This window comes from Erpetoichthys calabaricus, chromosome 11 (assembly GCF_900747795.2).
Source record: "Erpetoichthys calabaricus chromosome 11, fErpCal1.3, whole genome shotgun sequence".
NCBI classification, from domain to species: Eukaryota; Metazoa; Chordata; class Cladistia; order Polypteriformes; family Polypteridae; genus Erpetoichthys; species Erpetoichthys calabaricus.
The window spans coordinates 42230821-42254848 of NC_041404.2; the positions used below are offsets into that span (position 1 = coordinate 42230821).

Sequence of the window (24028 nt, forward strand, 5' to 3'; positions counted from 1 at the left end):
TCAGCTTTTTGAAACTAAAGTAAAGCCTGTATCTCGGATGCTTACCTGAGTGAATTCTTCATCAATTATTAAATCCTTTTTCGTATTGTGGGGGATTGTCTCAGTTCCATTCGGATCAGCGTCAACTTTCTGTATGAAAGGCTTTATATACTTAAATTCGCTATTCCCAGAATCCGTAGTTAGGCAAACTTCGTAATTGTAGACATGTTGAAGCGTCCCTGTTGCGCTCACGTCTGCATACCTAGGCGGGTAAAACGGAATAACTGGCAGAGTTCCATTTGACATTTCATTTAAGAGTTTGGAGCGCTTCCATGCACTGAATTTGAAGGCCATTAGAATTACGATGAAGAGGATAAAAATAAGGGAGACGATTGCCAAAGCAAGTACAAGAAAAAAAGTAAGATTATCGTCGCTTTTACTGTCCTTAATGAAATCATTAAATTCTGAATATGCCTGGTTAATGCTCTCAGAAAGTGCAATGTTCATATGAATCGTGGCTGCATGAGAAGGCTGTCCACTGTCCTCTACTGAAATTGTTAATCGCTGCTTTGTATTATCTTTGTCGTTAATTTGACGAAGTGTTCTCAGTTCTCCGTTATGTAAACCAATTTCAAAAAGTGTCTGGTCAGCTGGTTTCACAATCCTATACAAAAGCCAAGCATTCTGCCCAGAATCCATGTCTACAGCAACAGCCTTGGAAACGAGATAGCCAACTTCTGCAGAGCGAGGTACGATTTCAGCTATCATGGAGCCTTTATTTTGTGTCGGGTACAAAATCTGAGGAGGATTATCATTCTGATCTTGAATAAACACGTCAATAATTGCGCTGGTGCTTAGAGATGGAGTTCCACTGTCTTTAGCTGTAACTGAGACTTGGAAATGCTTCAGTTGTTCATAATCGAAAGAGCGGATAGCATAGATGACACCATCTTCAGCATTAACAGACACATAAGAAGACATTGATGCGTTATGAACGCGGGTTTCTTGAATGAAGTATGAAATTTTACTGTTGATCCCAGCGTCATTGTCTCTTGCTTGTAAACTAAAAAATGAGACCCCAGGTGAGTTGTTTTCCATGATATAAACAGTATAAAATTGTTCTTCAAATCTCGGTGGATTGTCATTGACATCCTTTACTTCCAGTTTAATTGTATAATTAGATGACAGTGAAGGTTTACCTTCATCTTTTGCTACAATAGTGATATTATAGTATGCTATTTTTTCACGATCCAGTAATCCGTCTGTTTCTAAGCTGTACACATTACGTGTTGATAATTTCAATTTGAATGGAACTTTGTTGTCAATGTAACAGTTAACTTCAGCATTTTTTCCTGAATCTCTGTCGTGAACATTGAAAACGGCTACTGCTGTTCCCGGCAATGCATCTTCAGATATCTGATTTGAAACTGACATCATGTTCATAAAAGGGACATTGTCATTCAGATCTTTGACTTCTATTATTACTTTACTGGAACCTACAAGACCACCATTGTCTTTGGCTTGCACTGTCATTTCATATAATTTATTTTCTTCGTAATCTATTTGCCCTGCTATAGTAATTTCACCTGAATGTGAATCTAATTTAAATAATTCTTTGGCAACATCAGTGACGTGTGTATAGTACATTATTTGTCCGTTCTTCTCTTTGTCTGCATCTGTGGCATTAACCCTGATAATCACAGAACCGATCAATGTGTTCTCTGATACAGAAGTTTTATACACTTGCTGAGTAAAAACAGGAGCATTGTCATTGGCATCGAGTACAGTAATGTGTATTTCGACAGTGCCAGATCGCTGTGGGTCCCCACCATCAACTGCACTTAAAAGCAAAACATGCTCTTCTTGCGTTTCTCGGTCTAAAGGCTTTTTCAAAATCAAATCAATCGAAGTGCCACCATCAGACTGCGTGTGTAATTTTAAATTAAAATGATCCGTAGGCTTGAGGGTGTATGATTTTATTGTGTTAACACCCACATCGGGATCTACAGCACTAGGCAGTGAAAACCAGGTATCTTGGAATGAAGACTCGCTGATTTCTAGATTCATTTTATTATTTAGAAATGTGGGGTCGTTATCATTAACATCAGTAATTTCTATAATAACACGATGAAATTCCAATGGATTTTCTAAAATAACCTGAAAATTTAATAGGCAAGCTGTCATTTTTCCGCACAATATTTCTCTGTCCATCCTCTCTTTAACCAGTAAAATGCCTTTATTAACATTTAGCTCGATGTATTGTGAGCCTCCTTCGTGAAAAATGCGAGCACTGCCCGTTTTAAGTCTTTTATTTTCTAATCCCAGATCTTTTGCAATATCACCCACGAAAGACCCCTTCACCATCTCTTCTGGAATTGAATATCGAATATCTCCAACAACTAGACGCCCGAAAAGTATAAAAACAATAAAGATCTGTACCTGCGTTATTGTCATTTTCCAAGCGAAATCCTAATGCATCAATAGGCCAATGATAATTTTGCGCAGTGAATATCTATATCTGTTCTTCACCGGTTATATTCCCAATAAAGCTGCTCACGCTGATGAAGGTACAGAATTAGTTATTCTCATCATTTCTGTATAGAATTTTCACAACAATAACATCCACCGTCGTACTCCGTGTCTTGATGCGCACTGTTGTGAGCGGAGCGGGTCTTTATGTTTGATAATGGAAGCTGTGCTGAGAAGGGAGGACTCACTAAATCTGTGCGTCTGAAAATCGCCTTATTGATCAACAGCGGCACTTACAGTTCAAGAAGTAAAATGCAAGCACCAAAATAATAGAAAAGTTAAATATTATTATTATTAATAATAATAATACATTTTATTTATATAACATTTTTCCGAATTTGTATCAATATACATAAAGTCAGTACATTCAAAAATGAGATCATAGACTGCATTTTTAAAATATTGAAACCTTTAGGAATGAAGAATGAATTTTAAAGTAAGAAAATAATTGTGGATAAATATAGCTTTCTTGGAATAAATAACATATACATATATGCAGAAGTAAACATAAAGCAAACCCATTTTATTCTCCTGTACTAATTTTAAATATTAAATGTAAAATAAAGCAATATTTCCAATAGCACATATAGACAAGCTTTCATTAAAATGTTTTTTTTTTAAGTTTGCAATAAAAATAAGAGTATAAGTTTAAAGACAAAATATTGCAAAATTAAAGTGTCAAATTATGGCTCTCGGGTATGAAAAAGCCCTAATTTTAGAGCATTATATTAAATCACTCAAGTCCACTTTGTATGTTTTTTCTTTCTCTAATCTAGTTCATGAATGCCAATCTGGTTTTGAATCATTTTGATTTGATTTTAATTTTGATTTGCTTTGATAATATTTAGGGGGAAATTATCTTTTTACATGTTCTTTTTTGGGGAGTCGGGTGCAAGGTCAGCCTTTGTACAGTACCTCTGAAGCAATACTCAGGTTAAGAGCCTTGCTCAAAGGTCCAACTCATAAAATCTACAGTGTGTAATATAACAACGCAGATGGTGGTACAGTGTTTTGTGCTTGAAAGTGGGGTTCAACTTCCAAGCTGTTTTGCATAGCACATTCTCTGTACATTTATAACAGTTTCCCCATATTTCAATCCAGTTTTTTCCATGACACCGATAAAGGTTATGTAGAATTTTTCCCATTATTAATCCATTCATCGACTTATTTTATTCTAGGTTTATTAAGAACTAAGTTGCAGGCATAAGACCAAAACCCTCCCTAAAATATGACAACCAAGATAATATCATAGTGCTTTCTCAAATATATACGCAACCCATGTCATAACCATGTAAGGAGAAATGCAAGTTTCACAAATCATTCAGAACATCTAGACAAAAACACGGAAACTTGGGATTGAAAGGTAAATTCACTTGTCTCCAACTCCAATCCTGGATCATTGATGTGATTACAAGTTTTCATTCTAACCCTGTTCTTAATAAGTGACCAGTTTTCTCTGCTAATCAACTTCGTCTGCGTTCATTTTAATTGACTTGTATTTTTAGAACTCAGACTACCTAATTGTTATTTTTTTATCCTTAGTTAGCAGTCAAACAAAAATGACCAGTTAACCTGTATCCATCATACAATATATGATGATATATGAATATCTAAATATGGATATCTGAAAATCAACAAAGGTGAAATTCTCTGTAATATTATTATTCTCATGTCACCAAAACATTTTCATGATGCTCTTAGATAAAAAGAAAATCAACAGTTTTGGAAAAATCCATGATACACACATGTAAGTGTGCCCTGTGAGGAATTAGCTTCCTTGCAGGGTTTGTTCTTGTCTTACACTTAATACTGTCAAAGCAAGTACCATAACTCATTGAAAGAATAAATCAGATTCAGAAAACCCAAGGATAAGAAAAAATAGTAATATTTATAATAGTAAAAATGACATAGATAAGAAATAATATGACATATAATCAGTAGGAAGTGGTTTTTAGAAGTATTAGTATTAGGGATTCATGCTCTTAATACTACTCTTAATTGTACTACTCATATGAGTTTTATATTATATGCCTATACTGAAATTATAGCATTACAGGAAAACACAGTACGGTATATAAATCACCTGTCTATGTAACATGATATTAGACATAAAAAGAGATTTTAAACATTGAATATATATGACTATGTAAGGAATGCAAAATGACAAGATGAGGATGGCAATAAAACAATTTCTACTATAAAACACTTCAAGAAGAGCCCTGACTAGTGTAATGATTAAGTAACCAAAACATAATACTTTAATAAATTTTAAACTTCTCTCTCTATTATATAAAAAAAAATCCTGTGACGAGACGACACTTTTGACATGAGATTGATTTAAGTCACATCCTCCACTCAACCATATTCAACCACGCACACGGTTCCCTCACATCTCATTCATGTAAATCCTTTTGACAGACACATTTTCTGCTCTCTCATCTCTTATACATTTTTATGTTTTCCTCACTTTAAGTTCCTAATTAAAGAAGATGTTTTATGTCCAAATCTTATTGATGAATTTCATCCCGAAGGGATATAAACAGGAGAACTGAGTACATGGGCAATCCTAGCACCAAGAAACGTTGAAGTCAAACGAATTAACGTTAAAATTGTAGGTCAGTTACACAGAAAATTGGTTAAATGCACATCAATAAACTATGCTGAAACAGTTGGTGGTGATCGTGCGGAAGATGAAAACATCAACTTACAATATTCCGAAGAATAACTACAAATGTTAACACCATCCGGTATTCCACCACCCAAATTACTATCGAAAGAAGGTTGTATCCAAGAATGGTAATATAGTACATCTTCCCAGGATAGCATTAGACAACAAAGGAGATCTTGATACTTGCTGTAATGTAAAATAGTTAGTCCTATTACGCATATGTAATAATTTCAAAGAAAATAACAATCTGTTTGAATTGTACATCCGCATCCCCATATGCAAGCGACAGAACCGCAAAGTGGCTTGCACATAGCATTGGCCTGGAAGTTGGCAAGCGAAGAGAGCAGGGGCAAAGCCCCCTAGTTTAACTAATAAATGTACACAAATGTAACTTCATGCTGCTTTACCTAAACAAAACAGAAAAAAATTACAATAACATAAAGTACATTTATCTGAGGGACAGCCAATTAGAATTACTATTTGAAGGCAGCAGACAGCTTTTAGCTCATACACTGAACTTTAACCAACAAGGCCACATGTTTCATCTCTAGCACTTGCTCAGTGCATGACCTGAGAAATTCATCCATCTTCCCAACCTGTTTATCCAGGACACGGTAACAGGGCAGCTAAAGCCTACACTAGCAAGCATCAGAAATAAGACAGGAACAATCCCTACACTCACCCCCACACACACTTTTACACCAGTTTAAAGATATTAATTCACATAACCTGCATGTCTTTGAATAATATGAGGAAACTAAAGACATCATTAAGAACACTAATTATTTACATTGAACTGGCAGCACTTTGTAGGTTTGCATTCCCCAGTTTAGTAAGAGGGTTATTGACCTTAATCTGTGTATCAGCTAGGTGACACCATTAGCACTGTGACTGCATCATGATGGGGTATTAGAAGACTGGTCAGGGTTGATTAGAAGATGAATGATGAGCAATACAGACAGATCATGAAGGACAACCTGGTGCCTTCTCCCAGAAAAAATAAACTAGTGAGGATGTTTAACTGTCAATGGGACAATATGCCACAGGAACAATGGAGCAGCTTCAAGTTAAGAAAGCAGATGTCTTTGAGTGGTCAGTCAGCGTAGTGACCTTAACCCCATCACTGGTGAAACTTTAATAGTCACGGATGCCACCCAACTAACCTGGCAAATATTGAGATACAGTACATGGTAAAAGAGGAGAAATCAGTAAATATTAAATAAATGGAGACTCAACAAAAAGATGATTTACTGTAATAGCTGAGCATTTAAAGTATTTCAACTGCTCAAAAACATTAAAGGAACACTTTGAAAACACATCAGATCTCAATAGGAAAAAAAATCCTGCTGGATACCTATACTGATATGTACTGGTAATGTGTTAGGAACAAAAGGATGCCACATCGTTTGTTGGAAATGAAAATTATCAACCTATAGACAACATACCCCAAAAATCAGTGAAAAAATGATGCGGAAGGCTAGTCCATTTTGCGTAAATTTCTTTGCTGCAAATATAAATTGAACTCAGTAGTTTGTATGGCCCCCACGTGCTTGTATGTAGGAATAGGCATGTTCGACTGAGGTGCTCTGAGGGATCTCTTCTCAGATCTGGACCAGGGCATCACTGAGGTCCTGGACAGTCTGAGGTGCAACCTGGAAGCATTGGATGGACCAAAACATAATGTCCTAGAGGTGTTCTATTGGATTTAAGTCAAGCAAGCGTGGGGGCCAGCCAATGGTATCAATTCCTTCATCCTCTCGCCACATGAGGCCGGGCATTGTTGTGCACCAGGAGGAACCCAGGACCCACTGGACCAGCATTGGGTTTGACAATGGGACCAAGGATTTCATCCCGATACTTAATGGCAGTCAAGCTGCCATTGTCTAGCCTGTAGAGGTCTGTGCATCCCTCCATGGATATGCTGAACGATGTTACAGGCAGCATAACGTTCTCTACGGCTTCTCCAGAACCTTTCACATCTGTCACATGCGCTCAGGGTGAATCTGCTCTCATCTGTGAAAAGCACAGGGCGCCAGTGATGGACCTGCCAAGTCTATTATTCGATTGCAAATGCCAATTCAGCTCCACGGTGCCGGTCAGTGAGCACAGGGCCAACTATAGGATGTTGGGCCCTCAGGCCACCCTTATGAAGTCTGTTTCTGATTGTTTGGTCAGAGACATTCACACCAGTGGCCTGCCTGCTGGAGGTCATTATGTAGGGCACTGGCACTGCTCATCTTGTTCCTCCTTGCCAAAAGAAGCAGTTGCAGGCCAGTCCTGCAGATGGGTTAAGGACTTTCTACAGCCATGTTCAGTGCTCCTAGAGTAACTGCCTGTTTCCTGGAATCTCCTCCATGCCCTTGAGACTGTGCTGTGAGGCACAGCAAACCTTCTGGCAATGGTACATGTTGATGTGCCATCCTGGAGAAGTTGGACTACCTGTGCCAGCTCTGCAGGGTCCAGGTATCGTGTCATGCTACCAGTAGTGACACTAACCATAGCCAAATACAAAAGTAGTGAAATAACAGTCAGAAAAGATGAGGAGAGAGAAATATCAGTGGCCTTCACCTGTTAAACTATTCTTGTTTTGGGGTAGTCTCATTGTATATATATATATATGGTGTGTAAACAAATATGTAAATAAAAGTTATGTGTGTAAACAATATGAACTTTTAAGTAATGTGTTAGATTGAATATCTGTGAAGGAAGCATGGTGGCACTGTGGTTGGCACTCTGTCTCATCTGTCAAGCTTTCAGATGTTGAATTCTTCTCAAAGTCAATGTGTGCATAGATTTTGCATGTTCTTATTTAGTGTGCTTGGGTTTTTATCTTGGTGTTTGATCTTTCTATCATCATACCAAAAACGTAAAGTTCTCTAAGTTGGTGACATGTGGGTATTTGTTTAAATAATCCCTATAAATAAGTGGTACCCCTCCTGGTTTACAGGTTTGCCTAACATTAAAAAGAAATAACACAATAGGAATTTACAAAACTTTTAGTTGCAAAAAGATAATGTAGTGATTGTAGAGACAATTGAAGTGTCCTACATCAGTGTCCCTGTGTGCATCCTAATTACTCATGCAATATCTACATATTCATTGGTCCACAATGTTTTTCATGATGAGGGATGAAGAGCTATGAAAACAAAATCTAAGTTAATCTTTTTTGTAGGTCATAATTTGTACTCCTTATGTGAATCTGAACATTTTCTTCTCTTTTCATATTCTTGGAATTTATGGGTACAGTGGCTTGTATTTACACCTTAATTTATTTTAAACACACATGTGTTAATACTGTTTTAATCTACAAATGAGCTGGTGATAGGGCAAATAATTAAAATCACTAAATGAAACATAATGTAAAACTATGTTTTAAAATTTCTAGTTTTGCACATATAAACCTAAAAACAAATGTTTCAGGTCAAAAAAACAAATTTAATGCATCCATTTGCACATAGGTTTTTGAGTTCTGTAAAATTAAGTAGATCCAATACACTCCCATGAGTAAGGTAAATTAGCTTTTCCTTTATATTTTAATTACATATATGTAATAATTAGCAGAATAACCCGAGTCTTTAAGGTTACATTTCAAAAATGAAAATTTCAACCTAAAACAATCCATTGTTTCAAAGTTCTTTTCTCTCATTATTTAAAAGTATTTTAAGCATTTTCCATTGATCTATTACCATCCATCCATTTTCCAACCCGCTGAATCCGAACACAGGGTCACGGGGGTCTGCTGGAGCCAATCCCAGCCAACACAGGGCACAAGGCAGGAACCAACCCTGGGCAGGGTGCCAACCCACCACAGTGATCTATTACCTAAACCCACTAATCCATGGCAAGGTCATGGCAAAGGTGGAGCCCATAATCATCAGAGGCATCCAGGCAGGAACAACACCTTGGCAGGGTTCCTGTACATCAGGGTGATCTCACGGTCAATTTAGCAATTCACAGGACTTTCATGTTTTTGGACTGATAGAGGAAACCCACAGAAACACGGGTAGAATATGTAAAGTGAACACAGGGAGCGACTGGGTCTTCTTATTCAGACGAATGAGTGCACCCATTGTGATACCATGCCTCACTTTCATATATCATAATATTTACTGTATTCAAGTGTTTCTGCATTTCAGACAGTGTTGCTCACTTGGACATCTCACTTCAAATTAAGTTGGAAGAGCTCAAGTCACCCAATCAACTTAATTACATACTGGGCTATAAATACATGCATATATATTACCTTCAGCAATGCATTTAAGTATTGGCTAAAGATCCCCAGAATGATTTTAGGAGTGCAGATACATAAGAAATAATATAATATAAGAAATAATATAAGAAATAAGTCTGAAATAAGTCACAGTTTTCTCTTACTCCAGAGCAAGGCAGTAATGGCTTATTTAGACCCATTTTTGAATGTTTACTTGAAAATTCAGAAATGGTTTTGCAGCAGAAAAATGTCACTCTAGAGGAAAAATTAACAAATATATAAACTGCTTGTGTTAATGAAATTTCAGTGTATTAAAAAGTGAAACTAAATAAGTTTACCTTCAACAGATTTTCTTCAGCAATTAAATCACTCAAAATGGGACTCCTCGCTTCTGATTCATTTTGATCCATTCCCACTGTACTTTGTATCACAGGTTTCATATATTTGAATTCACTTTTTCCTGAATCTGATGTGAGGCAGACTTCATAATTATAGACGTGACAAAGAGTCCCAGTGGCCCCCACTTCTGCATAACGGGGCGGGTAATAAGGAATAACAGGGAGAGTCCCATTAGGGCATTCATTGAAAAGTTTTGATTGTCTCCATTTGTGAAATTTTAAAAATATCAGAACTATAAGGAAAATAACAAAAAGTAAAGAGACGATCACTAAGGAGAGCACTAAATAAAACTTAATGTCTCCATTACTGTTTTTCTCTTGTGTAAAATCACTGAATTCCGAAATCGCCAATGCAAAGTTATCAGTGACTGCAACATTGACATTGACTGTCGCTGAATGAGAAGGCTGTCCGCTATCTTCTACTAGAACAGTTAGTCTTTGCTTTGTAGAATCCTTCTCCATAATTTGTCGGAGAGTTCTTAGTTCTCCATTATGTAAGCCCACGTCAAAAAGTGTCTGATCAGTAGCTTTTATGAGTTTATAAGAAAGCCAAGCATTCTGTCCAGAGTCTTTATCAACAGCCACAACTTTAGTAACCAGATAGCCAACATCTGCAGAACGAGGTATGAATTCAGCAACGGGAGATCCTTTATTGAGAAGTGGATATAAAATCTCTGGATGATTGTCATTTTGATCCTGAACATAAACATCTATTATTACACTGGAACTGAGAGGTGGAGACCCTCTGTCTTTAGCTATCACAGACACTTGAAAATGATTCAGCTCTTCATAATCGAATGAACGCACAGCATAGAGGACACCTTCGTCTGAATTAATAGACACAAATGATGAAACTGAGATGTTATTAATTCCTGTCTCTGTAATGAAGTAAGAAATTCTACTGTTGAGACCCGAGTCATCATCGTTTGCTCGAACCGAAAAAAATGAAGATCCTGGTGCATTATTTTCCGTGATATATGTTTTGTAATGCTCTTTTTCAAATTTTGGGGCATTATCATTGACATCACTAACCTGCAGCGTGATTGTCTGAGTGGCTGAAAGTGAAGGCTCTCCATCGTCTTTAGCTACAATAGTAATGTTGTACTGCGGCACTTTCTCACGATCTAGAAACCCATCGGTTTGTACAGTATAAAAGTTATTTAAAGACGATGTCAATTTAAAAGGGATATGATTATTATTTTTAATAAAACAATTGATTTTACTATTTTTTCCTGAATCTTTATCTTGCACGTTAAAAATTGCTATTACTGACCCAGGTAAAGAGTCTTCAGAGATCTGACTTGAGACTGACATGAGATTAATTAATGGCGCATTGTCATTTACGTCAATTACTTCAATTATAACTTTACTAGAACTTACAAAACCACTAATGTCTTTCGCATCTGCTGTCATTTCGTATATTTTAGTATTTTCATAGTCGATTTGGCCAATCATTTTGATCTCTCCTGAATCTGGATTTATTTCAAATAAATCTTTGGCATTATCTGGGACGTGGGCGAAAACGTACTTTATTTGCCCATTTATGTCTTTATCTGCGTCATTTGCCTGTACTTTTAACAGAACAGAACCGATCAACGAGTCCTCTCTGACAGAAGCTTTATACACCTCCTGAGTAAAAACAGGAGCATTGTCATTGATGTCGAGAACAATAATTTTTATTTCAACTGTTCCAGAACGCTGAGGTTCCCCTCCGTCGACCGCTTTTAAAACTAGAACATGCTCTTCTTGTGTTTCTCTGTCCAAAGGCGTTTCTAACAATAGATTAACCGTGCTGCTGCCATCAGACTGCGTCTGCACCTTTAACTTAAAATGATCATTTGGTGTGAGTGTGTATGATTTCAAGCTGTTTGCACCCACATCGCTGTCTATAGCATTCGGCAGGGAAAAAATTGCTCCTGGAGGAGATAATTCATTAATTTCTAACTGAATGTTATTTTTTGAAAAAATTGGATTATTGTCGTTTATATCAGTGACATCAATAGTTACTCTATGAAATTCTATAGGATTTTCAAGAATAATCTGAAAATTTAATAAACAAGGGGTTATTTTACCGCAGATCTGCTCTCTGTCAATTCTGTCTTTAACAACTAAAATCCCTTTATTTACATTTAGCTCTACGTATTCGGTGCCTCCATCGGTATATATATGAGCTTTCCCTGTTTTCAGTCTCTGATGATCTAATCCCAAATCTTTAGCAATATTACCTATGAAAGCCCCTCTCGCCTGTTCCTCCGGAATTGAATAACGGACCTCTGCATTAACTAAAAATACGTACTTTGTAAAAACAAATAGGATCGGTACCTGCGTAATGAATGCCCAGGGTAGCATTTTTTCCAAATGATATGAGAACAGCAAAGCGCTATCCTTTAGTGAAGATAATCATTGATGTTTGGTTTCTTTGTAAATCTCCTACTTTGTAGAAATTGCATGGATATATCCAATCTTCTGTGTAGATCGTGTCGAATATTTATATCCAGTGTATGCCTTTTGTATTCCCGTCTTTGTGTATGGCGAGGCCCTTCTGTCTGTGTGATACTGAAGCTGTGGCAGGGGAGGTGCTGCTGCATTTGTGCTTAAAGAAAATCACCTCGTTGATCAACAGCGGCACTCGCAGTCCAAGTATATAAATGCAGAATGTGGACACACTATAAATATTCTTCTCTTGGAAATAATATCCATTGATTTTTAGTTAACGCACAATTTAAAAAAAATACACTTGTATTCATAAAAGAACGCAATAGTAATTATTAATGACTATAACGATAAATCATTATTTCATAAGGAACGTGTATATGATCTTAGAATGAGTTGTCAGATTTGTATTTTGCAAGGTATTGACTAAAGAAAACTGTGCCAGTTATATATATGTGTACAAACTTTTAACAGAAAGACGGTTTTCTCATTGTACACCAATTATGTTGTTAATGAAATATTTATTTCTTAAGAAAACATTGACCAACCTACTCACTAGGGAAATATACATTTAATTTCATTTCAGCTGTTAGATTACCTTTAACTGTCTTCTGCAGTGAAAACCCTCGGCTTATTTGATACACGACCCTTAGGTATTGGTATGGAGGATTCTTGAACCTCATTGAGAATAGCTAAAAGTATTTTTCAGGTAAATAAAGAAAATTGTATATACAATATTGCTCACATATACTTGCCAAAATGTTTCACTAGTAATGCAGTAAATGTTTAAATATAACACTAATGACAAATCTGAAAACACTGTGCCAGGGTTTAGGAATTACATATCTGTAAACCATTCATTTTAAAAAGCCCTTTGCAGGTATCATTCACACAAACAACCACATAGCACCAATTTCAAATCATCAATTGTCCTTTCAGACATCACACACCACACAAAGGGGTCAATGGTGTAGAGGCCACATGAAGACACTGACCACATGAAAAACGCTAAATGCAAATATTTAATCCAATAAGCAGCAGAGCTAGCCACTGTGCAACCTTGTTACAATAAAAATTTGTATAATGGTTTTCATAGAATACACAATGCACCAAACACAGTAAACATGATAGATGTTTAGCTAAAATATTATTTTCTAACTAATTTTTCATATGACAGTAATGCTGGGTGCAGGAAACTCTAATGGGGTAACTTGGCACAAGACAAAATACAACTCTACATGGGAACTCATTGCAGGACACAAGAAATATGCATAAATCCACTGTCACTCATCCAAGGCCAATTCTATTTTGTCAAATCTAAAAAATCCTACATTTGTGATGCACATGAGAAACACTGTTAAGATGCAAGAAAAGGCACACTTCATAATAATATTGCCAAGGAACGATTTGAACTGGAGCCTTCAGCCAGCAGAACAAGTTTATTGCCAAGGCTTTTTTTTCAAAGTCATTAAAACCAAACCACAAATTAAAAATAAAATTATAGTCAATTATTGGTAATTTCATAAAGTCTATAATATTTTGTACTATAAATTTCTTTACAAAGTACAAACATGTATGAACTACTTTTTTTCTTTAAATACCTTTAACAGAAGATGCTTTGAAATTGTTCTGCACAAAGATAAACAAGGAAGAAGTATTATCTGACTGTATTTTACAAAGTATATATGTTTGATGCTGAATGTTATGTAAACCCAGAGAGCAAAGTTTCCAGAATCATATTACTGTCAAATGTTATTTTATTTAGTGCTTTAAAAATAAACATTAATACATTTCTTCAAACTGGCAAAAAGAGATATGTCAATCATTCATCCCTTCAAGGCTTGTGGTATTGTGCAAGAAATTAAGGGAAAGATTATTGTTACATCAATAAGTTATGTGTTGTCTTCTGTGAGTTCTATCACAGTTTCACTTTAATGGAATCTCAAGAAGTGCATTTTAAAAATGCAGACACTGTTTATCAACTCAACCACAATAGAGAACATTATGTTTGAGAAGAAAAAGTCAATGTAAAGAAGTGTGGTGTCACAACCATTAATGACACATTCATGTTCTTAATGTTCTATAATAATATTGGGGACCATTGTGATAAAATCAATTAGAAAACAATGTCAAAAAATGTATATATATATATATATATATATATATATATATATATATATATATATATATATATATATATATATACACATACTACGGTGGGTTGGCACCCTGCCCAGGATTGGTTCCCTGCCTCGTGCCCTGTGTTGGCTGGGATTGGCTCCAGCAGACCCCCGTGACCCTGTGTTCGGATTCAGCGGGTTGAAAAATGGATGGATGGATGGATATATACATATACATATATATACATATATTTGCAGTTGGAGATCCACAAAGGGAGAAAAAACGAATCATGTATCATAAAATAGTTTTATTCCTGAGCTTTCAACCCCTATCAGGGGTCTTCATCAGAGGATAATGCTTAGACTTACAAGAATCAAAGGCAATATATAGCAACACATTCAGTATGGGGGGGGGCATTGGGGGGGTGGGTGGAGGTGACTAAGTCAGTATGATCAAGTGTGGGGGGGGGGGGGGGGGTTGTATAGTTTAATTAATGTGTACATGTCCTTCTTAAGTTGGCATATGCTGGATTTATGTCCAAGTGTCTGTTGATGGCGTTTTCATCTGATAGCCAAGACTCGGCCAACTCTCTGGCGCTTTTTGTACTGGCATTAAATTTTACTTTTACGTTGTCCCAGTTGAATGTGTGTCCTGTCGATTTAGTATGTGCATATATCAAAGATAGTGCGTCCTTTCTTCTGACGGCGTTGCGATGTTCCTGTGCACGTGTTGAGATTTTTTTTGACGTTTGTCCTATGTATACAGCTGAGCAAGAATTGCATGGAATACTATAATCTGCTTTTCATGTTTCGGCTGTAGATTTCTTGTTTTTAGCATTAAACAGGACCATGCGCAGATTGTTGGTGGGTTTATGTGCTATTCTGATGCCCCACTTGGTCAGGGTGCGTGCCATGCCTTCTGACACATTATGGTGGTACGGGAGTGAATGCCAGGTGGGGTGGGAGTTCTGATTTATGTTGATTGTATGCTGATTCCTTTGGCGTCTGCTGTGTAGACTCCGATTAATGAATGATTTTGAGTATCCGTTCGAGGTGAAAATCTGCGCATGGTCCTGTTTAATGCTAAAAACAAGAAATCGACAGCCGAAACACGAAACGCAGTTTATAGTATTCCATGCAATTCTTGCTCAGCTGTATACATAGGACAAACGTCAAAAAAAATCTCAACACGTGTACAGGAACATCGCAACGCCGTCAGAAGAAAGGACGCACTATCTTTGATATATGCACATACTAAATCGACAGGACACACATTCAACTGGGACAACGTAAAAGTAAAATTTAAGGCCAGTACAAAAAGCGCCAGAGAGTTGGCCGAGTCTTGGCTATCAGATGAAAACACCATCAACAGACACTTGGACATAAACCCAGCATATGCCAACTTAAGAAGGACATATACACATTAATTAAACTATACACCCCCCCCCCCACTTGATTATACTGACTTAGTCACCTCCACCCACCCCCCCCAATGCCCCCCCCCATACTGAATGTGTTGCTATATATTGCCTTTGATTCTTGTAAGTCTAAGCATTATCCTCTGATGAAGACCCCTGACAGGGGTTGAAAGCTCAGGAATAAAACTATTTCATGATACGTGATTCGTTTTTTCTCCCTTTGTGGATCTCCAACTGCAAATATGCAAACCGTATCACAAACCTTCTCTTCCATTCATATATATATATATATATATATATATATATATATATAGATAGATAGATAGATAGATAGATAGATAGATAGATAGATAGATAGATAGATAGATAGATAGATAGATAGATAGATAGATAGATAGATAGATAGATAGATAGATAAACCTCTTATTAATACAAATATCTAATCAGCCAATCATATGATAGCAACTTAATGCATTGAGGCATATAGACATTGCCTTTTTTTCTTCATTCTGATAATCAGTTTGAACTTCAGCAGGTTGTCTTGGCAATTTTAAGTGACTTTAAATGTGGTATAGTTGTTGGTGCCCAACAGGCTCGTCTGAGTATTTCAGAAACTGCTAATCTACTGGGATTTTCATGCACAACCATCTCTAGGGTTTACAGAGAATACTCTGAAAAAAGGAAAAATATCCAGTGAGCGTCAGCTCTCTGGACAAAAATGCCTTGTTGATACCTGAGATAAGAGGAAAATGGTGGTTTTGAGCTGAGAGAAAGGCAACAGTAAATTCAAATAACCACTTGCTACAACCAAAGTATGCAGAAGAACATCTCTGAATGCACAACACATTGAACCTTGAAGCAGATGGGCTACAGCAGCAGAAGACCTCACCTGGTGCCACTCCTGTCAGCTAAGACCAGGCAACTGAGAATAGAATTTGCACAGGCTCACCAAAACTGGACAACAGAAGATTGGAAAAATGTGGCCTGGTCTGATAAGTCTCAATTTCTAGGGCGACATTTGGGTGCTAGGGTCAGAATCAAGCATGATCAACTTCAAAGCATGGATGCATCCTGCTTTGCATCAATGGCTGTTGGTGGTGATGTAATGGAGTGGTGAATATTTTCTTTGCACACTTTGGGCCTCTTAGTACCAACTGAGCATCGTTTAAATGCCACAGCCTACCTGAGTATTGTTGCTGATCATGTCCATTCCTTTAAGATGTACCCTACTTCCATGCAGGATAATATGCAATGTCACAAAGCTCAAATCATCTCAACCTGGTTTCTTGAACATCACCAGATCTCAATCCAATAGAGAACCTTTGGGATGTGGTGAAATGGGAGATTTGTATTATGGATGTGCAGCCGACAACTCTACAGAAACTGTGTGATGCTATCATGTTAATATGGGCCAAAATCCCTGAGGAATGTGTCCAGCACCTTGTTGAATCTATACCATAAAGAATTATGGCAGTTCTGAAGGCAAAAGGGGGTCTAACCTAGTACTAGCAAGGTGTACCTAATATAGCGGCCAGTGAGATTATGTCTATATATGTGTGTCTGTGTCTCTGTGTGTGTGTGTGCATGTGTATAGTGCCAGTCAAACTTTGGACACACTCAGAAATTTACATATTTTTGATAGAAAATGAAAGTTTTTTTTTCCAAGATACCTTTACATTTACTTAAAAATCAACCCAGGACATTACAAGTTCATTGTTACTATTGGTTATTAGGGCTTGAAATTACTGATTTTTAAATTATCATTTACATATAATTGCAAAGCACATTTTATGCTAACATTCTGTGCGCTGTAATAGTAAACTCCCTTCGCTTACCTTTAATTAAAAATTTTAAATGGTAATTGCTTATTAGAGAAACTTTTGCAATTTTGACATATTGCCTATAAACTGTAGATTTCATACAAAGATGTCTATTACTAAATTGACAGAAGAGGGCAAACTGAATCTATCCGTATAGAAAAAGAAGGCGACGGTCAAGATGCACAACTACATAATACATCAGAGTCTATTGTTGAGAAAGCAAACACACTACAGTTGGATTCTACTTAAATGCAATACCTAATACTACTATGATTTGCAGAAAAGATTAAATAAAGATGCTGGCTTTAGAGGCAGAATTACAAACAAACAGCCATATCCGAAAATGGAAGAATCAAAAAAAGTTAAAAATAGGTCAAAAGAAAACAGACATTGGGTAGAGAACAAGTGGAAAGCCATATTATGATTAGTATCTTGGAGTCATCTTTTCACTGTTGCAGATGACTCTGGTATCTGGTGTGTATTTAGGATAAAGCACTGAGGAACTGTAAGGTGTTTCTTTCTTACACTGCAGACTCTGCTGTTCCTCTCCTCTTTGATGTTGTGCACCTGGGTCTTATCTACTTTATATATACTGTTCCTTTAAAAGCCCAATGCACTAAGACACAATACACAACAATTAGTTATGTGAGAAAATTTATGTGCCACTCAGTATGACCAATTATACTTTTTTTAAAGATTAAATGATATAAAATGTGACCTTTGACTGCTGTATATTGAAACATGCTGTATAAATGGTTACACTGATGATAGGTTTAACAGGCTAATGTATTCAAATATAAGATCATAGTCAGCAGCTTAAAAATATTCAAAACTTTAAAATGAGTTCCCATTTAAAACTAAAAATTGTAATGCAGATAAACATAGCTTTCGTCGAACAATTCACACATACAGTATATAAAATAAAAAGAAATTATACTATATATAATGGCAATGGTAGCGCTGCTGCCTCACAGTTAGGAGACACGGGTTTGCTTCCCGGTTCCTCCCTGCGTGGAGTTTGCATGTTCTCCCCGTGTCTGCGTGGGTTTCCTCCGGGTGCTCCAGTTTCCTCACACAGTCCAAAGACATGCAGGTTAGCTGCTTTGGTGATTCTAAATTGGCCCTAGTGTGTGCTTGATGTGTGGGTGTGTTTGTGTGTGTGTCCTGCAGTGGGTTGGCACCCTGCCCGGGATTGGCTCCAGCAGACCCCCATGACCCTGTGTATGGATTCAGCGGGTTGGAAAATGGATGGATATAAATACATACATATATATATATATATATATATATATATATATATGCAAAAATAAATATAACAATATCCAGTTCATTATCAAGTACTAATTTTAAAAATCAAATGTAACATAGAGTAATGTTTTCTAATAGAACAGCTAGAATAGCTCTCATAATATGTTATTAACAAATAATAAAGTTGGTAAAAGGAATGTTGTAGGTTTAAAAAGCACTGTAAAAATAAAGTGTCAAAATGTTTCTTGGATATGAATAAGGCCAAATTTTATAGCATTATATCACAGTACTTGAGACCACTTTATATGTCTTCTCTTTTTGTTATTTACTTTGTGAAAATCCATTTGGGTTGAAATCATTCAGAATATACTGAGTGTAACGTAAATATACAGATGGAGACACAGTGACTGGCACTTTGCTTTTCCAGAAAGTGGGGCTTAATTTCCAGGTTATGGGAATATAGCACATTCTCTACATACTGTATTTACAATATTTTCCTCTATTTATTATAATTTATTTCAATGATGCCAAAAAGTATTATACTGAACAGCTTAATTCTTTCATCCATTCATTCATCTGTCAATCGTTAAACTGCCTTTCTTTATTCTGGGTTTATTGGGTGCAGGAGTCTAACTGTTACAAAACCAACTCTCAAAAATGACCTGAGCACATCCAAATGGTCACTCAAATATATTCTCATACTGACTTATAGCATAAACCAAGTAAGCTAAAATTCACGCTTTACTAGTCAGAGCGTACTAGATTAAATATAGTAACAGGAGAATGAAAGGTAAATTCAAATGTGTGCAAATCAGATCCTTGAATGCTGCAATGGATGCAGGTTTTCATTGTCACACCTTTCAAAACAGTTGACTAGTTTTTGCAGATAATTGACTTCTTTGGCCTTAATTTCTAAAGACTTGCTTTTTAAGACACAGACAACTAAATTGTGTTTTTTGCCCTTAGTATCTCATTATTGTTTGTTTGATAAATAAGTAAGCCAACACATGACCAGCTAACTTGGCATCCATCATCCAATATCTGGAAATGAAGAAAGGTGAAGAGCTCAGTAATGTTGATCTGTTTTTAGGTTACCAAAACATTTGCCGGTGCTTTTAGAAAAAAAAAGTCAACAGTTTAGGAAAGGTCTCCTGCGGCAGAATGAGAGGAGCAACACAGCATGGAGTTAAATAGGAAGTTTATTTAACAACTACAATTGGCTTCTAATTAAGAAACTGCTTGGAGTAACATTGGTTGGGATTTGAGGCCTGACTTAATTGGTCATCTGTTCACTTAGTTCATATCTCAATTTTGTTTTGTTTCTATTAAAGCAAAAACTATACAATGGAAAGGACTGATATTTAAAGCACAAGACAATTACAATGAAGGAAGAAGAAGTCAATTAACAGTAGAAATTGGTGACCGATAAAGAAAGTTGCATGAAGTAAAACCTGCAGCCACTCTGGCTCTTCTGGAGCAGAGATGAACACCCCTGGATTTGTCAGTAACTCTGTGTTTATCCATCCTCTACACACATGGGTGTGATCCATTATGAAATAGTTACCTCAAGGGCTTTTTATTGTTTTATGCTTAATGCTGCCAAAACAATAGCCATAACCCATAAAAAGAGTTAAACAGATGTAGAATATGGACAGAGAAGCATCAATAATAATAGTTATAATAGTAGTAATGAAGTGCATAAGAAAAAGTATAAGATTAATGACTATGAAATGGTTTTTGTAGATATTGGTAAAGTGATACATGTTCCTATATTTTACCACAAATACTTAACATTATGCTATATACCTACACTGTGTATTTACTTTGGAATTGCATTACAAGAAAACACAATATGGTATATTGATCACCTGTCTGTGTAGCACAGTATAAGAATTAAAGGACATTATAAGCATTTAATTTATATGAATATGTACACAATGCAAATACAAGATCTGGATAATAGTAAACCAATGTGCTATGAAACACTTGAGAAAGAGTCCTGATCAATTTAATGATTTATAAATCAAAATGTAATGCTTTTACTAATTTTAAAAACTTTTTTAATTTAGATAAAATTTGTACACAAAGGTGATATCATGCAGCTTTACCTAGAGAAAAACAGAAATATTGTAATTTACAATAATGTAAATTTATTTAAGGCACTGCCTGCTAAAATTATTATTTCATTTAAAGCAGAAAAAGGCTTTTAGTATGTACAGTGGGCTGTAAACAACAAGGCTACTCGCTTAGTGTGTCACCAGAACTGTTCACTTAATGGGTAAGTGACATTTTTCCAGTCAAAGTTATTTCTTCACAACAATGGAATACATTGATATAACACTTAAAATGTGTTCTAAAGTGATGTATTTTTATTAAATTTTAAAAATACCTTTTCTGTTCTTGCAGCTTACTATGGGACTGAAGGGTACCAGGGTTCACAGGTAAATGAAAAAGACTTGAAACTCACCAAATAATCCACTTTTTATTTTTAAATATGCCTTTTGTAATTTAATGAGGCATCCTTCTGATAAAGATTTGAAATGGGAAATAATTATTTTATCATGTATTCTTCAAGCTATTTCTCTTGAAGTAAGAATACATTTCCTGTTCATTTGTCTGTTCAGAGTCGCCGTTGTGGGAGAAGTTTTGAAAAATCCCAACAAGCCTCCAGTGCCGAGTTGTTTTCTGTTGATAATCCTATTATTGTTTCTGCTGTTCTATTTTTTAACAACTATGTTCTGCCATGGCTTGTAGTAACAGACTGATATACTCAAATCATTAATTAAAAAAACAACAACAACAACAAAAAAACACTTACACTGACTGCCTGCCAGCTTAGTGAAAAAAGCACATAAGAGTTTCATTGTACTTTGTAGAAATAACAAAAATCTAAAGTGATCAGATATACATCACATTTTTAATTAAAGCCTGAGATTTTTGAAAGGGGCAAGTTATCTGCATGCTGCAATTCCTGTCTGAAATATATGAAAAATGAGTCGCTCTTGCTAAGAACATGAGAATACATTAGCAATCGTGTTTGAGTGAGTATACTCACTGACTTTCTTAAAAAACCATCACACTGTACATACAGAGTGGGTACATGTAAAACTCCTACAAATCCTGAAGCTGTGAGGCAGAAATGACAGCTCTGTGCTACCTGGGGAGGCCGACACAAAAGAAGTTCTGCTATTGGTGGTGTGAAAGGGGTTGGCACAGAGACAGCAAGCAGCACTTATAATGCATCTCCTGGCTGCTATAGTCCTTTGGCCCTGACACATAGCTGCCAATACATTAAGTCTCGGATTTGGACCATGGCCTTGATTAGGTTTATGTTTACTTTTGTGTGTAAACAACTTTATCATAATTTTTAAAGTAATATGTTAAAAAGTGTGTGGCGGAAGCATGGTGGCTGTGTGGTTGGCACTGCTCTGTCATGTATCACACATTCAGAGTTTGAATCTCTTTCTATGCCACTGTGACTATAGAATTTCCATGTTCTTCCTTTATGTGTTTGGGTTTTTGTCTTTGAGTATTTCATTTTTCCAACACCATCCCAAAGATTTCAAAAATTCTAAACTGGCCCCATGTGGGTGTTTATTCCCTGAAACTGAGAGGTAGCTCACCAGGGTTTAACATTTAGCTGAAAATATTTCTGCCATGTATCCAATGCTTACAGGAAAGGTTCTTGTTGTTTATGCTGGTTTTGTGGTTATTTCAATTGTTACCCTCATTATAAAAAAGATTTAACACCACAAGGACATACACAAAAATAAAAAATGCTTATTTGAAAAAGGGTCATAAGGTGAGTTTGACAGAGAATGTTGAAATGTCCTAATTAAGTGTCTTTGCCTACATCCATATTACTAATGCAATACCTAGACATTTATTGGTCTATAATGCATTTAAAAACAACACAAATGTTGCAATGAAAATGGGATGAAAATCTAAATATCTCAAGAAATTATTTATTTATTTCTCACTTTAAAGTCCTTTTGAAAATCTAAACATTTTTTCTCACTTCAATTAATGGAAATTTATGTGGAGAATAACTTGTTTATAGGTATTTTGTTGTAATCACATTTTGCTCCTCTGTTTTGATCCACAAATAAACTGGTGATAGACAAATTATTACAATTCCTAAATAGAAAATAATGTTCATTTACATTTTAAAACTGGTGACTTTTCCGGAATATATAATGAATTTAAAAATCAAGCCTGCATAAACCATGCAATTAGCGTTAAAATCATTAAAACAGATTTGGGTTTTATTTAGACCCTTTTTGAAAAAAGAAATGGAAAAACAAACACAACACTACCATACAATAATCAATAACATATACAACAACTGCTGGTATAAATGAAATTTCAGTATACAACAAAATGCAAGTAAGTAAGTTTACCTGCATAAGATCTTCTTCAGCAATTAAATCACTCGAAATGGGATTCCTTGCTTCTGTTTCATTTGGATCCATTCCCACTGTACTCTGCATCAGAGGTTTCATATATTTGAATTCGCTTTTTCCTGAATCTGATGTGAGGCAGACTTCATAATTATAGACGTGACAAAGAGTCCCAGTGGCCCCCACTTCTGCATAACGGGGCGGGTAATAAGGAATAACGGGGAGAGTTCCATTAGGGCATTCATTGAAAAGTTTCGAGCGTCTCCATTTGTGAAATTTTAAAAATATCAAAACTATAAGGAAAATAACAAAAAGTAAAGAGACGATCACTAAAGAGAGCACTAAATAAAACTTAATGTCTCCATTACTGGTTTTCTCCTGTGAGAAATCATTGAACTCCGAAATCGCCAATGCAAAGTTATCAGTGACTGCAACATTGACATTGACTGTCGCTGAATGAGAAGGCTGTCCGCTGTCCTGTACTAGAACAGCTAGTCGTTGCTTTGTTGTATCCTTCTCTGTAATTTGTCGGAGAGTTCTTATTTCTCCATTATGTAAGCCTATTTCAAAGAGCGTCTGATCAGTAACTTTGATTAGTTTATAAGAAAGCCAAGCATTCTGTCCAGAGTCTTTATCAACAGCCACAACTTTAGTAACCAGATAGCCAACATCAGCAGAACGAGGTATGAATTCAGCAACAGGAGATCCTTTACTCAGAAATGGATATAAAATCTCTGGATGATTGTCATTTTGGTCGTGAACATAAACATCTATTATTACACTAGAACTGAGAGGTGGAGACCCT

At 36.1% G+C, this 24028-nt stretch overlaps 2 protein-coding genes across 2 annotated transcripts; both read right to left on the reverse strand.

The window, feature by feature from the left end:
* Window positions 1-2433, reverse strand: LOC114660100 (protocadherin gamma-A2-like). Its single transcript, XM_028812601.2, has one exon. The coding sequence runs from the start codon at window positions 2431-2433 to the stop codon at window positions 1-3; it is 2433 nt and encodes an 810-aa protein (XP_028668434.2).
* A 3136-nt stretch (window positions 2434-5569) lies between these two features.
* LOC127529709 (protocadherin gamma-A11-like) lies at window positions 5570-12133 on the reverse strand. The gene is made up of 2 exons (XM_051934286.1): window positions 10093-12133; window positions 5570-5583 (listed from the first exon to the last, which is right to left on the reverse strand). The coding sequence occupies exons 1-2, from the start codon at window positions 12131-12133 to the stop codon at window positions 5570-5572; spliced, it is 2055 nt and encodes a 684-aa protein (XP_051790246.1).
* Window positions 12134-24028: the final 11895 nt, after the last annotated feature.

Bases quoted from the DNA above. Each gene is read 5' to 3' on its own strand.
- LOC114660100 (XM_028812601.2), bottom strand. From the start codon at position 2,433: ATGACAATAACGCAGGTACAGATCTTTATTGTTTTTATACTTTTCGGG.
- LOC127529709 (XM_051934286.1), bottom strand. From the start codon at position 12,133: ATGCTACCCTGGGCATTCATTACGCAGGTACCGATCCTATTTGTTTTT.